Source organism: Nanorana parkeri, unplaced genomic scaffold, assembly GCF_000935625.1.
Source record: "Nanorana parkeri isolate BGI_ZX_2015 unplaced genomic scaffold, ASM93562v1 scaffold1728, whole genome shotgun sequence".
In the NCBI taxonomy this organism is placed as follows: domain Eukaryota; kingdom Metazoa; phylum Chordata; class Amphibia; order Anura; family Dicroglossidae; genus Nanorana; species Nanorana parkeri.
Window position 1 is genome coordinate 165,021 of NW_017307996.1, and position 17,460 is coordinate 182,480.

The window sequence follows — 17,460 nt, forward strand, 5'->3', positions numbered from 1 at the left end:
GAGGGCTCAGGTATGACGGGAGAGGGCTCCCAATCTACAGAGGAGCTCCTTATTGAAAGGAAGGACTTCAATTTTGTGCGGTTCTCCCCTTAAAACCCTCTACATATCAGACTGGGGTGACTGGAGACTTTGCACGCTTGTAACGGAGGACACCGCAACTGAAAAGAGGTTGAGAAATGCTGCTGTAGAGGAAGCTGCCGGCATATGGCGTCATCTGACGGTTTCTTTCCTCTCCAAGGAACCCCAATGGTGACAACGGTGACACATTGAGCTACAGCCAGACGCCATGAAGGATAAAATCCAATGTAAATGGCGTTCTTCTCACGGGGAAGTTGTATAATGAATAGCCGGGTACACAGCAGCTTCCCTGACACAGAGATCAGACACAGAATGTCAGTCTGTCACATGGGAGCGCACAGAATGTGACTGGAAAGCAGAAGTGAACCTCTCACCGGACAGAACCTTCATATCAGCAGATGGGAGAGAGCAGGAGACGCCAGGAATACAGGAGACGTGTCTCCAGAACTGAGGGGAAATCTTCCAATGGGGACACCTGTGCCGGGGACACCTCAGAGGGGAATTCCCTGTGACTTCCTGTTGTATCTCTGAGACAGTAATTTCCCCACAGAGACAGCAAGAAATAAGCTGACAGGATTTTATTTTCCTTCCCTTCTCTATTCAAAGCATAAAACTTTATACACTTTAAAGAATGACGGCTCAAGGCCGGTCTACATGATCATCACTACCAAGTGCAACATGGGCCTTCCAGCTGTGGTTTAACTACAAATCCCAACATGCCTTTGTCTTCAAGTGTCATGCATGTGGCTTTCAGAGTCTTGCAATGCCTCATGGGACTTGTAGTTCAACAGCAGCTGGAGGCCCAGAGTTGCACACCCCTGACCTAGTGAGTCCCTAACCTGAAACAGGCATGCAGGACGGAAAGTCAGACGTTTCAGACTTCACTAGCTGCATGCTTGTCACAGGTCAGTGAGTCACTAGGAGTGCAAGCAGGATGATAGCAGCACTCCAGCTGTGGTGGGACTACATATCCCATCAGGCATCTTCTTCTGGCCTGTGAGAGTCTTGCAATGCCTCATGTGACTTGTAGTTCCACAACACCTGTGATGCCAAGGTCCCCTCCCCCTGAGTTCCATGCTGACCTCCAGAATAGGGACAATCAGAATGGGACAGGAAACACACATCAGTCACATGTACACACATTACCTTGCGGTGTCTCCCTCTCTCCGGGGGAAGGGGGGTCCTTGAGAATTCCACTGGGCTGAGGTTATATATGCCCCTGCCGATCCAGATAAAGAGTGAGCAATAGCTCTGCTGGAAGCTGCAGTCTGCGCCCTGACACTTCACACTGCAATGTATACAGTCCAGGGAATGAGCATGTCAGAGCTGATGTTGCAGAGGAGTCCCCTTCCCGCCACCAGCACAGACCTATGACAGGGGACACCGGCTCCCTCTAGTCACCCTCACGACACCCCGCCACTTCCCATTCACCGCTCTGCACACACTTCCCTCTACAAGGCCGGAAGGAAGAGAACAGGAAGCGAAAGCCGGACTGTCAGAACGGAGTGGGCGGGTCTGAAGCGTCGCTGCACCAATCACTGCTCAGCTACTGTTACCACGCCTACTACTGGGCACATTTCTAGTTTGAGAATCACGGGACTGTAGTCATGCGCCATCACGTGAGCAGTCGGGGGCCGTCGCGCGATGACGCAATCGGCCATTGTGGGAAGTGTAGTTCTAAAAGATGCCTGGATAATGATTGGTGGAGCTCAGTCATTGGCTGTGACTCTAGCGCTATAGGTAGATTAGGGCGCAGAGGAATGCTTGGAGTTGTAGTTTACTAAGTATCTTCTCAGCTCTAATTATGGGAGGCATCCTCCGCACGCTGGTTGTGTTAAAAACTACAAATACCATCATGCATCTCCATCAGCTGTAGCTGTCAGAGTCTTGCAATGTCTCATGGGACTTGTAGTTTCACAACACATGGGAGATTGCCTACCGCTGTCATAGAGGATATCAGATCCAGACTGTGTTGTTCAAGCCTCTGTCTGGGGCGGAAAGCTACAGAGTGCAGAGAGAGGATGACTGGAGTAGAACCAATAGGCATCCTCCATTGTACATAGAATAATTCTATATGGCTCCTGGCTGCTATGAGTCTGTTTACAGGGTGCAGCTGACATGTGGCAAACAATGGCTGCAAAAGAATTAAAGCGCATATATAGCCAACGTTTTTATTTTTTGTAGTTTGGGATAGAACAGGAAAGGGTTGAAACCTCTATCAGGTTATGTTTTGCTGTCTGTGACCTGCTGGGAAGATTTTCCTTTACTTCCTGCCATGGAGACACAACAGGAAGTGGGAGGAAATCTCCTTAAAGCGAGGGGAATTCCCATCTTCAACACTTGTCACCAGAACGTTCATCCCCTTCTAAAGATTTACTCAAATTTCTCGCTCTCAGCTTTGACATTTTGGGTTCTCTTTCAGTCTCGGTGACAACGGGTCAGTACAAATAGAGGGGTGTCATGGGTCCCTTTCACATGAACGTGTCAGGAGAGAATCCGTCAACAGATCCCCTCCTGATCACAGCAGTACAGAGCGGTGGCATCTGGGTACATACAGTTTTAAAAATAGAAAGTGGCGGATGCCATGTTGGTCTATGGGGGGTCTGATGCAAACAGATGTGTGTCCATTTATATCAGATTTCTCCCGGTCCGGCACCATCCAATCCGGCAGAATGGATCTAGCCGGAGCTAACCGAGTGTAAATTGTCCGTTTCCACGTGGCTGCCCATAGACTTGCATAGAGCGTCCGATCGGGTCCGGCTGAAAAACGGACAGGGGGACTCGATCGGACCGCTCATGTGAAAGGGGCCTCTGGAGTAAAATGGGTGAGAAAGACCCGTTTGACACGAGCGATCAGGTTGTCCGGTTTTCCACCTTCCGTTTGCAGATGAAAAACGGACAACAATGCATGGCAGTGCGGAGGAAAACTGATCACCATCACATGACATCAGGAAACATCCGTGTCAGTCCGCACATTGAGACGGATCAGTTCTCCGTGTGTCACCCGGTCTGGAGATACTCATCCATTTCTTGGAGATGGCCCAGCGGTGACAACGCTCCCTCCAGCCTAAAATGATCACATCATTCAGAAGTACCTAGGGCCCTGAAGACAGCTCTGCCTCTTAGTCTTACAGATCATATATGTGTAGATTGGATACCATATAATATTTAGAGTTGAAAGCAGAATGGATTGTATGAAGACCATTTATATACAAATTGATGTTACAGGTAATAAAGTGGGGACGCACTGGGGTCCCAGCCTGCATTCTAGATTGCTGGGCCCCCAGTGCGTCCCAGCACCTTATTAGGAGGAGTTGGCTACCTCCAGGTACACCTACCACACTTTGCAGAGGTGCTTGGCGCGGCAGTGTGGCTTCTGCATATTTTTGCCCAAAAGTTTGTGCAACTAAAACCTCTGATTTTAACGCATACTGTTGACAGGGCTACTTGTTTGGTTGCAGGCTGGCTGGCAGGTTGAGGCTGGGGAATTTTTGTGTTTTGTATTGTTGTAAGCCTTCCCAATGTGCTCCCTGCCAAACAGGCTGGTTATAGATTCATGCAAGTACCATTTTTTCTTGGTAATAAAGTAACCCAAGCAAAGAGGAATTTGAGTTTCGGTGATTCCGGTTGGGTGGGATCTGATAAACACTGACTATCATAAAAGTGTATACGCTTTAATACAACTGAGAAACACTGACCTATCCAACTTGTAAACTGGTATGATGGCATCCCATTGTACATGCTATATATGCTTTACTTGTGCTCATTCTATACTTTGCGGTAAAATGAGTTCATTTTGAGACAAGTATATACAATATATGGCACATCATTTTCTGAGGTCTTCGCTTCTGTGGTTTCCATGGGAAAGCTTGCTTTTTCTGAGGTTTTCTCAGTGATCAGACACTGTCCTGGCTTCACTCGGTTCTTTGGTATATGGGCATTGCTGCCAATTATATGAGGAAAGGAAGACAAAACATGTGAACATTGAATTAGTTGACTGAATTGAATTGCATGACTCTCCTTGTATAAGTGATTGTAGGAATGCATATAAATGTTGCTGTCCCAACAGTGGTAATGACATCATAGCTTCAGGGGCGTAACTAGAAATCACAGGGCCCCATAGCAAAATTTTGTATAGGGACCTGTGATTTCTAGTTACGCCCCTTACAGAGCCCACCTGAGGTCCCAAACAGCCCACCTGAGAGTGACCCTGCAGAGTGGGCTCTGCAGGGTCTCAGGTGGGCTGGTCACACCCCTGCATACCTCTTACCTGTCAGCCTCGATTCGCTGTCAGCCTCCTCCATTCCCGGGCCCGCCACCTCCTCCTCAGCTGTTGGCTGTCACTGACTCCGCAGTGGCTGTGAGGAGGAATGTGCCGGTGCATAGATTACTGACAGGTTGTCAGTGATCTGAACAGGGGCGCATTTCTCCTCACAGCCGTCAGTGACGGCCAGCAGCCAGGGATGCCATACCATACCGACCCAGGTGGCCCGCACAGCATCAGGGGGACCCCCTTTGTTCCTAGTCCTGGCCGGGCCCCCCTGTGCCCTGAACCCAATAGCGGCCGCCTGGGTCGCCATGGCAATAGTTCCGCTACATAGCTTAGAAAATAATGTCATACTGCACTCATGACATTTGCTTAGAGCAGTGTTTCTCAACCTTTTTTTAGTCACAGTGCTCTTAAAAGTATGCAAAATCTAAAGGCATCCAAATCTAAAATGTAAAAAATGTAAATGTAAAAAAAACTGACGTGTGGCCCCTCCAAAATTCACAATTCCAATAAGGGGGCCTGGTATGGATTTTAGGGAAAACCTCACACAATAACACAAAAAAAAAAAGGTTCCCCCATCACATCAGAGTTTCCCCTTCAAATTAGGAGACCTCCTTCCCACCTTTCACATTAGAGTCCACCCACTTGCACTAGGAGCCCCCCTTTTAAATCAAAATCCCCTCCTTTCACGCCAGAGTTCCCCCTTGACATCAGAAGCCTGTCCGCATAACGGAAAAGGAAGACACTGTGTGCAACCTTCAAGGCACCCCTGAGGAAGGCAGAAGTCACACTAGGGCACCATGTTGAAAAAGGATGGCTTAGAGCCTATACACCTGTTTCTGAACACAAGAAAGCATGTAATGAATCCTGCTTATACCTGTAGTTATCCAAAGTCAAAGCAGCAAAATATATGTAGTGACCCCCATTTGCAGCATAGTACTCCCCTGTCCAAATCACACTTAAAATCTATTCATATTTGAGCAGAAAAACACCTACTTAGCCAAGTCGCACCCCCACTCAGGCCTCAAAGTATGGGCTGCCCTGTCAAAAAAGGAAAGAGCAGTGACTGCAACAGCAATTACTTACCATCTTTATTATGCACTGTACTCAGTAGTTGGGTACATCGTACATTGTCACAGCTTCCTCCCCTGTCAATAAAAAAGAAAAGTTTAAGAATTTCTGGAATACTTTCCCTGTAATGAAAGAGAACATGTAGGGTCAGCTACAGCCAAGGTTATCGTCCAGGAGTAGACATTGCTAATGCCCAGCTCTTGGAAGCAGTGTTATATCTGAGGCAGAACATAAAACTATCTCATACATGCAGACAGATACAATCACCGCAATCACAAATGTAAATACTGCAGTGTTTACACTGAGATCTCTCCTCTCACAACATCACAGATGTAAACAGTGTAGTGTTTACACCTGGGAACCCTCCCCTTCCTCTCGCAACATAATAAATGTAAACAGTGTAGTGTTTACATATGAGAGCCCCCAGCCTTCCTTTCATAACATAATAAATGTAAACAGTGTAGTGTTTACACCTGGTAGCCCTCCCCTTCCTCTCACAACATAACAAATGTAAACAGTGTAGTGTTTACATCCGAGAACCCTCCCCTTCCTCTCACAACATAACAAATATAAACAGTGTAGTGTTTATACCTGAGAGCCCTCCCCTTCCTCTCACAACATAACAAATATAAACAGTGTAGTGTTTATACCTGAGAGCCCTCTCCTTCCTCTCACAACATAACAAATATAAGTAGTGTTTATACCTGAGAGGCCTCCCATTCCTCTCACAACATAACAAATGTAAACAGTGTAGTGTTTACATCCGAGAACCCTCCCCTTCCTCTCACAACATAACAAATATAAACAGTGTAGTGTTTACACTTGAGAGCCCTACCCTTCCTCTCACAACATCACAAATGTACACAGTGTAATGTTTACATCTGAGAGCCCTCCCCTTCCTTTCATAATGTAGGAAGGGAGGAAGTAGAAATTATCTGTATATCTGTATGTGACGTGTATTTGAACCCAACAAGCAAAACAAATGGCAAACGCACTCATAAATCCATAACCAGCTTTAAAGTAAGGTGCACATGGAAGGGCTTTACACAGTACAGAATCAAAGGTTTCCAGCACACTTAGCAGCCAGTCTGCAAAAAAAAAAAAAATACACTGTCTAATGTTTAGGGTTAAAAACAGAGGCTTTAGTTCCACAACTTTTACAAAATAATAGTGTATATTTTTCAAAAGTTGTGCAACTAAAACCTCGGCCGGCATCTGCAGCCTCTCCTCCCTGCCTGGAGCCGCTCCAGGCTGGGATCTGCTTCTCCTCGGATCAGTGTTCATTTATGAGTGTCTCAATAGGGAGAAGCACTCATTACAGTGGCTTCTATCCATTCAGAAACTGGATGATAGTAAATATTTCAGCTTGTGAATGAATGAGAAGCCTCTGTACTGAGTGCTTTCCATTCATTGAGTAAATAAAATAAAAATACATTGTAAAAAATAAAACACAAATACCCCCTCCCCCCAAACACACACACATAACATACACGTGCACCATATTGTGGTGTATGCCATGCACATGCGTTGTTAGAACGCACTGCAGTGCTTGATTTTCTGTTTTTTTTCTTTTTAAAATAACATTAATTTAACTGTGGCAGCGCATGGCAAAGCATTGTGACGCATTGCCCGGCGTTGTGATACGCTGTGTTGCAATTAAATGTACGTATGTATCAGTTTATCAACCAAACACAGGGCACAAACGATTTTTAACATATGTCGCCTGAAGACGCAACGAGAACAGAAGGGAGCCAGGGGGATACATAAAAAAGACTTGTGTACCAGACAGTTATGTGTTTCAAGTGTAAATGTTTTCATGACTTTTGTGTACCTGATTCATAGTAGTCAATTATCTTAATCATTTTAGGTTTTTGATTTTGTACTCTAAATTCTTCAACGGCTAAAAAGGTAAAGGTCTCAAATGATCTGTTCAACTGTGGGAAAACAATAGGAAACAGTAGATGTAAATCAAACTAACAACAAAAGTTTCAAAAAACAAAAACGTACCCGAAAAGGAAAGATAAGAGGGGTAAAACCATGAGCAGGCAGGGGAATCTGAGCATGAGCTGAACAGTGAAAATAGTTTGAAGATATGGAAGACGTAGAAGGAAAGACAAGAATGGAAACATTGCAGAGAAGAAGGTGGTGAAGAAGAAAGACTGGGTAATACAGAAGTGGATAAAAACATGAGGAACAAGAGGATACAGGACCAGTAAGTTTGGAGAAATAAAGAGAACAGATGATATAATATGAAAAGACTTGTTTACAGAAAAAAAAAAAAAAAAGATATTGTGAAGAAACACTAGAAAGGAAAAAAAAAGTGGTGGAAACAAATTAGAGAATTTTACTGATTTTGGTTTATTTAAAGCTGAACTTTGGGAAAATATAAAGTTACCCTTGGTTTCCCCTGCACTGCAAGGGTTAAATGCTCTTTTTGTCTAGGGTACCATTAAAAAGCTATTTTACTTACAATACCTTATCCTTCGCTCCTCCAAACTTCTTCCTCTTTGTGCAACTGGTCCCCCAAAGCTGCTTCTCTTCACCGCAATGTTGGTGGCACTCTGAGGTCATCAGATACAATGCAGGACCAACAGTCCTGCATTGTAACCGAGGACGTTGAAGGCGCGCCCACCACCCAGAGCATCTGAGAGAAAGAGGAGAGTGCCAGTTGCTGGGGAAGGGGGTAGGCGAAAGATAAGGTAAAGTCAAAGTGTTTTTTAATAGTACCCTAGGCAAAAACAAGCATTTATTTAGGGATGTCCCGATACCATTTTTTCAAGACCAAGTACAAGTACTTTCCCTCGGGTATTTGCCGATGCCAATTACCGATACTTTTTCTTAAAGGGACCTGTGACTGCACTGATGTGCACTGACCTGCATAGACCTGTACTGATCTATATAGGCCTGTGCTGATCTATACAGACCTGTACTGACCTTCACTGACCTATATAGACCTGTACTAACCTGTATATCCCTGAGCTGACTTGCTGTATTGACCTGTACTAACCTGCAGTGACATATAGCACAGATGTATGTCGCAGACACAAGCAGTAGCGTTCAGAACAGGCCTTGCTTCTTCTGTGTCTCCACTAGCTTGTCTCGCAGCCTCTTCTTCTTCCAGTCCAGTTATTTCCTGCGCTGCCTGTTCGCCTGCCAGCCTACCAGAACTCTGGCCAGGTGGGTGCTGGGCTGAACAGGCGGGTGTCTGGCTTGTGCAGGTTCCAGGGTTGTACGTGTGGTGTGGGGCTGTCCTGAGCTGTACCGGCGCCGGGAAGGAGCGGATGTGGGGCCGGACAGACACTGTCAAAGACAGCTGCCACCAGGATCCCAGCTGGCTGTCTGAGGTCCCCACAAGTGCGGGACCTCGGGCAGCCACTCTTGTTTAAAAATCTAAAGGGCCAGTATTGCCCTTTAGTATTGGGGCATTTTCACAAGTACAGGTACTTGTGAAATCGCCCTGTATCAGCCCCGATACTAGTATCGGTATCAACGCATCCCTACATTTAACCCTTGCAGTGCAGGGGGAATCCCACTGCAAGGGTCAGTTTAGCTGTCACACCATACTTCTAAGGCAACGATGTTCTGTAACATCTGGTAACCAATCCAACAATCAACCTTCATTTATTTGCTTTGCTTCTGCTGAATCTCTTTTCTGCTTGGTTGGAATCTATGAAGCACTGCTCCTTGGATTATGCTAAAAAAAGCTTTTATACACTTTATGTTTAACCTCGGTCACAATTTCTTGTCATCATACCGCTGAAATATAAATATTAACATGGCTTTCTTCACTTTCAGTCCTCTTCACCAAGCCCTTTGTCATCTAAAAAAATAAATAAAGGGGATGAACAAAAGATAGTAAGCACACTATTTCATGTACACTATACAGTGGTAAAATTTGCCAGTCAAACTAAGACTCAGACACTGCACAATTAAAGGAACTGGAAAATTCTAGTAGATGAGTACGAGTGACTTATCACATGGAATTTTGAGAAGAATATCTACAGCAGTGTTTTTTTTTTCCTATATCAAACCATGCAATGATTTATCACAGCTATTGTTATCCAACTACATCTTAGTGTGCTTATTTTTCAGGTAACCCTTAGGCCTAGTTTAGACGAGAGATTGAAGGTGGATAGTTTGTTGCCTTCAGAGGTGGCTAAACGCTGTCTTTGGATGCAACTGCACACAAGCTGGCCAATGACATCCTAACGTCACCCCTGGGCGCACACCTTTTGCATCCAGGGTCAGTCGGGGGTCTATATTTGTATGTAATGGCTTGGAAATTTGGTTACAACAGCAGAAGTTGCGGTGGCCAATGAATTGTGCAGAGAACGAATCAGACAGCCGAAGCTGTGCGCACACACTGCGTGTTTTCATCGTATTGTTTTGCCGCCAACAATCACTGTATTCTTGCAAGTAGCCACCTCCGGCCGCCCGTGGAGATGTTTAGAAATGTTTAGAATTTTATCAGGTTCTCAAACTAAAAAAAAATACACAGTTTTGTTTTATGTATACTTTTTTTGCTAAAACCCAAAACTGAATGCCAGTCAATCAGCTAAATACATAAATGAGATGCATATACAGTATGTCCACTGTTTGTATTGCCAAAGGATTTCTTATTATAGGTAACCACTTTTGTTCCAGGCAACACTGCCAGATCCTGTACCTGGTCAGACCTCTCTGCAGACTGTACTGAAGGTGAATAATAATGCAGTTTGTGCTGTGATTGGGCAAAGAAGAAGCAGCAGCAAACCACTGAGATCACTGTGCTAAATAATTCTTTTTTATTGCTACCCCTTGCATTATAAATACAAATTGAACATAGAAATAAGATTTTTAGAACAATAACACACACTGATAAGTTTATTTACCTTATTTATGCACATACAGTATCATAATAAAACTGTTAAAGTGAACCTATCAGTACATAAAACTATCTAAATTGACATCCCAAAGGCTGCATATATTTATGTGCCTTGGGGAACTCTTATATGAAAGTCTCAACATTTGCAGAAACACTGGAAGCTGACCAACCCTCTCCTGCCTCCTTCACCTTAATGTGACCTGCAATAAATGGCACAACCTGCAACAGATTCAGGTAACTGTTAGTAAGGTGTATATGAATATGCAGAATTGCCTCAGACAGAATTTTGTTTGAGGCACAATACTTAATACTTACCAACATCTTAGGGGTCTATTCACAAAGCTGCCAAAGGATCTGGCCGTAGCTTCGGCCGATCCTTCGGCTGGCTTCAGCCCCAGGACCCCTTCGGTTCAGGAGAACCGAGGGGGTGCTGTACGGGCTATATAGACCCCTTAGTGTCTTATTAACCTCCATTTTTCTCGAATCACAAATATGGGCATTTTTCTTAATGAACTAGCGGGTCATATTGCCAAAATAGTTCTGCAAATGATTTATTTTATCACCTCCATGAGGTTTCAGGATCAGGAGAGCATTGGGGTCAATATTTTTTTTTCCATTTAAGGTCTGCTAAAACTCAATACATTGAGTCTTTCATTGTCTGCAGCATATTATTTGAATGTACTGGGTAAGCTCATGGACAGATATGATGCAGCTTTAGGAATACTCTGTTTCCTATGTAACCGATGAACATTGCAACACATAAAGAACTCTCAACTTTACCGAGTGTCAGAGGGGCTATACTCAGATACCAAGCTATGTAAAGTTATCTATTGACATTTGGAGATGATTGATGATGCAGCTCCAAAATGATCTTTACATCTTGTAAACCCATGCATGTGTGCTCATGATTTGTGGGAAAGAAGGCAACATCTTCTGGCACCAATGTTATTCTGGGATAACAATAGAGGTTAGCTGAAAGCATCCAGCATTAGTAACTTCACAGTTGACACAGAGGACAGTTGGCCAGTGATGTCTTCTGGAACACATAGGTATAATATACAAAAATAATAATGTATAGAGATATGTGTATGGTTGTAGTCCTTTCTTACCCTTTCCAGAGACTCTTTATCTGCACTGAACCCAGAGGGTAATTCAACCTGTATGAGAGCCATGTTTGATGCATTACGGGGTCCTGTGTACCTATGGGACATAAATGACTATATTACATGTTGTATTGTAATATAAAATATTCTGATTTTTTTCCTTAAACAATACAAAAATGCAAAGAGAATGACTAAGAACAAAACAAAGATCTGAAGATTTTAAATGTAAAAATAGCAACTCCAGTCAAACAGCTAAACACATACAGTATATTGTTTAGGCACCATTCTGCTTGAGGAGATACTTTTGTGGTAATGCACATAGTCTTGGGGGTTCCCCTGTACTGTACTGTACTGTACCATATACTTGCCTAGCTTAGGATGGGTGACAACACTATTTTGAACCTAGACTTCTACAGATTCAGTACCATTGCCCCTTCTTCTACCTGCTCTTTTACCTACTCTAGTACAGCATCACTATTGTGATAGTTACCCAATGGTCCTCTCTGTCTGTCCATCTAACACTTTCCTGCCCATCATCCTAAACATACTTTTCAATATTCTAAAAAAATTGTAAGGGCACTTTTCTAAAATAAATAGATAAAACAGGTGGCACATGCAAAGGCCGGATCCTACACTAGTGTTGGATTTCTTTGTTGTAGCCCTACCTGCAGCCCAATTTATCGAGCTTTTAACACCTGATACCAATGCTATACTACAGATATCCTGTGAGTACATGACTTTCTACAAACTCTTGTACACCGTTCCTGCCATTCTCCATTAGCCCTCCCTCTCTGCCCATTTACGCTCAAACACAATGCACTTCTCCTTGCTATTCTTTACACCCCCTCCACACTCAGCTGCCACCATGCAGATAGGCATCACTCTCAAGCCATTTACGCTGAGCCAACACCTATTTAAAATGTCTCTACCTGTCATTGCCCATGCATCACTGCTCCCCAGTTACTATGTATCACCTACTGTGTTTACCTTAAAGTTGAACCGCAAATATACAGTTAAAAAAGATGAACTGTTTTATATGTTTTTATTTGTAGAGGATTTGTGATTCTTTGCAGCTAGTGTTGTGTTGTAGGCACCCCTTCCAGCCAGCACAGTGAGGCTGAGACCCCTTCAGTAATTGGACAATGAAGCATATTAATGAAATCATCACTCTTTTTCCTCCTGTAAGTATACCCACGCTTACAAATGGAAAAAACAGAGTGCTGACTGGCTTCGACCCTCCAGATAGGAGGAGGTAATTTAATTTTCCAAAATTCGCCATGGAAAGCGGAATTATCCTTTAAAGGGAACATGATGACTTCACTTTGTTTTCAGCTCCAAAAGTCCCAGACTACACATCACAAAGTACAAAAGTATTATTTTTTAGATATAATATGATAATTCCAACTTACCTTGCAGATATAGTAGAATTTAAAACAGGTTTAGCTTGGTCATCCCCCTTTACCATGGTGACATTAACCTCTACGTCAAAAGCTGATCCGACTTTAGCATTTTTTATGTTGTACTTCAATGATGTCTGTTAAAATAAAAAAAAATAAAAAACATAAAAGGGAAGACGGACTAAATGACCAAGAAACTTAAAGTCAAATATTATTTTGCAATTCAGTAAGGATTTAAATTTAACTATTCTGATAAATTCAGATGTTAATACTGATTTATACTTGGTTAAACATTGGCTCATCACTAGTAAGAATTAGAAGATATTCCACATCTCAGCTGCTGTACTTTCTTTATAAAATGTTTAATTAGTCAGCTGCATAGCTTTCCAAATGGTGCTAAGGTATGGTTTAACTAGAAAAAAAGACATAACCCATATTAATGGAAATACATACACTGGAAGCGGAAGCGTTATCTTAACTGGATCCTGGACAACCCAAACCAAGTATACAATTAACAAATGCATCATCAATGGTTACTGTCAGTGAAAGCATAATCTCAAAAACATTCAGTAGATCCAGGGATGTATCTTTTTGCCCAATAGAAGTCTTGCTTGCATAACAAGTAAAAAAATATGCGATTTTAATATTATTATTGTTATGTGTCTATTCTTATGTTGTAGGAAGTTGCCTTGTTACTCACAGAGAATGCAGCACTTTGGTTCCCCATTGGTCTGATGCGCCACCTACATAGTACTCCAATCAGCAATACTAAAAGGAGTTTGCATGTTCTCTCCCTCCCACACTCCAAAGACATGCTGGAAGGTTAATTGTCTCATGTCTAAATCAGCCCTATAACAGTATGTATGTATGTGAGATAGGGACCTTAGATTGCAAGCTCCTTGAGGGCAAGGACTGATGTGAATGTGCAACTATGTAAAGAGCTGCATAAATTGTTGGCGCTATATAAATACCTGTAATAAATAATAAATCAATAATAAGTACCATGAAAGGTTTACTTGAAATGTAATGTAAATGTATTCATAAAATTTGATTTTTTTTCTTTTTTGTGGTCAGCTAAATATGAAATAGTGCATATAAATATTTTGCATATTTACTTCTAGCCAACAGGTGGAGCCTGTAGCCTGTTTTTGTACATACTGTATTTTCTTGTCCATCCTTATATTTACCTGAATGAAGCCTGTTCACAGAGATCTACTATAGCTGAATTTTACAAACAGACGTTAATAAGTTAGAGCAGTGCTCTTAATAGAAAACCCGTAGTACTCTTGGAATCCTTTGCCATTTTTTTCACCCTGTATTAAGGCTGTATTCACAACTTAGCATTAAAATGAATGGAAATGCATTTTCAACACATGAACAAGCAGTGAAGTGAGTTATTATGTCTTTTAACATGTGTTGCAATCCACTTCACATTGAGCGTTTACATGCGTCTTGGTGTAATTCCATTTATTTCAATGCATCTGGCGGAACTGCTAAGGTCTGACTGTAGCCTAAATGTGAGTAAAATATTTTTTCTTAATGGCACCCTAATGCCCCTACCTGTCACATGCGCGTGGTATTAAACTACATTGCATGTTAACCTATTACCATGGGATGTGATGCGATTTTAAAGAAAAGGGCACACACATAGGTGGAAAAAAGACTCAAGTTCATTGAGTGCTTTCAAATGAATGAGTTGCCTACTGCAGCACACCATAAGGGCACCTCGCAGCCCCTCCGAGATATCGCAATACAGAAGTGGGAACAAGCGGTAAAGTAACAGTGATGCTCTGTGACTGTTTACTGAAATGGGAGCAGCCCCCCCTATAATAAGGCAGCCTGAGGCAATTGCATCTCATTGCGGGAAGGCAGGGGGGCAGCCACAGCGTCCCAGGTCGCTAAGAGTTCTTAGCAACCTGTGACACTGTCTGGCGTTCCGCTCAGCTCACTGATGTCACTGTAGGTGGTATTACGCCAAGCTCTTAGCAACCAGTGATGTCAGTGAGCTGTGCCGGACGCCAGACAGTGTTGCTGACAGCGCAATCAGGCGTACTCTGTCGCCCCACAAACCCATTCCCCCCCACATGACCAGTGTTTCCTGCCAGCACCCCCCACCTCCAGGAACGACATCACATCAGGCGTTGAATACCATAGGGATGGCCCTTCCTGAGAGACAGTGTTCTTGAAGCTACAGTACACAAGACGATGTCTGAACTATAAACCACCTTACCTGTATGAAAACGCATCCTTCACCCTCCACCTGCACAGTGTAGTTTCCAGGCAGTCTTGTCAGCGGTTTCCTCTGTAGAAGTAGTCGTGTCTTTTCATCCACATAGAAACGATGCAGAATGCCCTCATCTGGTCTCAGTCTTACCTCCAGCGCCTCACGTCTTGTATAAGTCATTTTAGAAAATAGAGCGATAGCCTTGAACCCCACCACTGTGTCCTGTGCAGGAGACGTGAGACAAGGACTTATTTATTAAGTGAACTTAGATATAACAAACTATATGCAGTCGAAGATCCCAAAGATGATCACAGTGTCTCCTTAGTCAATAAAGTAAATGCATTTTATAAGATCATTATAAAAGGTTACACACTTGAACATATGGGGCTTGCCTTCGTAAAGTTGAATATTCAATGCAATGTTGAAGAAAATGGACAGAACAGAAGCTTCTTGCAGATCTATTATTCTGCTATTAGAATTTTCTGGTGGGCCAGACCCAGTCTAATTCTTGGAGGGAGTGTGTTTTCACTCTGAGCATTCACTTACCAACATGCAATTCTATAGATTGGGAAGATGGGCATATGAACACCTCCCCTGCCATTTTCCTTGTAAGATGGTGCAGCTCAAGGCATTATTCACTGCATCTTAGTGAGCGCTGTTACTTTAATGTCATAGAATTTGGTGTACATAAGCAACTGGTACTAATCACTGATTCCTTCTTCTTCTGGCATTGATTTGCCATACATTCCTTTGCGGGCGATCGCACTGCGGCGCCATTGACTATGAACTTAGTAAGTGTTCAAAAGAACTGCCAGTGTTAAAAGCAATCACATTTAGCGGTGCAAGTCTTTTTATTACTATTCCAAGTGAGAGACCTTTTTAACGGGTTTCTTATTGAATAGGTAAAAACATTTACCAGTTAGTACCTCCGCCTTGCAGCACTGGGGTTCTTGATTTGAATCCTGGCCATCACACTATCTGCATGATGTTTGCATGTTCTCCCTGTGCTTGCAATGGGTTTCCTCCCACAGTCCAAAGACATGCTGGTAGGTTAATTAGCTCCTGTCTAAATTGGCCTTACTGTGTGTGTATGTGAGATAGGACCCTGGCGTTCCCCCAATTGGGCAGGGCTCAAAGAGGAAGAAGAAGAGGGCCCGAAGCTCCCTCGTGCCGCTACAATTGCTCCCCCGCGTGGTAGTGGCGCTCCCTCCCCCACCGCTCTGCCATCCGCAGCAGTAAAAGCGAAGCATGTACAGCCAGCTATGTGCGGATGGAGAGGCTGTGTCTGTCACCTGTCAGCCTGCCATAGGCGCTATCAACATTGCAGACACCGCCTGGCAGCAGATTCAGCTGTTGGGAGAGGATCCTCTCCACTTAGTCCTGCCCCAACTATGCAGCACTACAAGTCCCAGCAATACATCATATTGCCCGATACTAAGCGTAGATACCGGCCATGGCAAGTTTTGGAGGGCCCAGAGAGGACCAGAATGCTGGCATTGATTTGCCACACATTCCTTTGCGGGCGATTGCACTGCGGCGCCATTGACTTTAATGCACCACCACGCCCCCTCCCATCCCAGAACGCAGTGAGCCGGCCGGGATGCGATCCAGTGCGTTCCAGCACTGAATCGGGCCGGATCGCACTGAAACTGGTGTGGACTAGCTCTGAAAGTCATAACATACATACTGTTTATTTAATATATATATATATTAAAAAAAGGTATCAAAATCATGTTTTTTTGGTGGTGGTGGGGGGCTTAAAGGGTTTCTAAAGCCTCCGTTTTTTTGCATATATCTACTGCTAGCAAAAAAAAGTTTAAAAACAAAACAAAACCACTTTAACAGCGGTTTAAACTTACCCCGTCTTCGCCGCGCTCTCCCGTCTGAAAATCCGAAACCGCAAAGGATCTTGGGGCGGGCGCATGCACAGTTCGGATTTTCGGCCGGGAGACGAGGAGAGACGCAAGGTAAGTCTATGGACGCGTGCACCCGCACAGACTCCGTGGGACAGGAAGTACCAGCAAGGACAGAGGAGTCAGCGCTGGATCGGAGAGCCGCCGCACCGCTGGAGGGACAGATGAAAACGACAGGAAAGAAGATCGGAATAAGGGACATCATTTAAGGTAAGTGCTGACATTAACATTGGGGGGAGGGAAACATTTTTTTGACTTTAATGTCACTTTAATCGTTTCTTGCACCGGGGCCCTGAGGTTTATTATTATCCCTCTGGATAGGACCTTAGATTGTAAGCTTCTTGAGGGCAAATTGATGTGGTTGGTAAGCTTCTTGAGGTGCGCAAATTGATAGCACTATATAACTATCTGTAATGAATAAAACAATAAATAACTGAGGTATGGGAATCTACCAGAATACCACACTTTAGATTGAATAATGAATCTCATTGTCACATAGTCTGATGTTTAAAATCTTGTTCTAAAAACTTTACTCTTAGA

The 17,460-nt window shown here is 43.5% G+C and overlaps 2 protein-coding genes across 2 annotated transcripts in view; both read right to left on the reverse strand.

Moving 5' to 3' along the window:
• The window catches only part of M6PR (mannose-6-phosphate receptor, cation dependent), a 12,133-nt gene extending 10,902 nt beyond the window's left edge, over positions 1 to 1,231 (reverse strand). The window contains exon 1 of the mRNA XM_018571304.1: positions 1,225 to 1,231. The gene's annotated coding sequence lies outside the window, so the exon portion shown is untranslated. The remainder of the gene's footprint in view (positions 1 to 1,224) is intronic.
• Positions 1,232 to 5,455: 4,224 nt separating this feature from the next.
• Positions 5,456 to 12,851, reverse strand: LOC108799444 (pregnancy zone protein-like). Its single transcript, XM_018571298.1, has 5 exons — positions 12,796 to 12,851; positions 11,393 to 11,483; positions 9,174 to 9,239; positions 7,251 to 7,353; positions 5,456 to 5,496 (listed from the first exon to the last, which is right to left on the reverse strand). The coding sequence occupies exons 1-5, from the start codon at positions 12,849 to 12,851 to the stop codon at positions 5,456 to 5,458; spliced, it is 357 nt and encodes a 118-aa protein (XP_018426800.1).
• Positions 12,852 to 17,460: the final 4,609 nt, after the last annotated feature.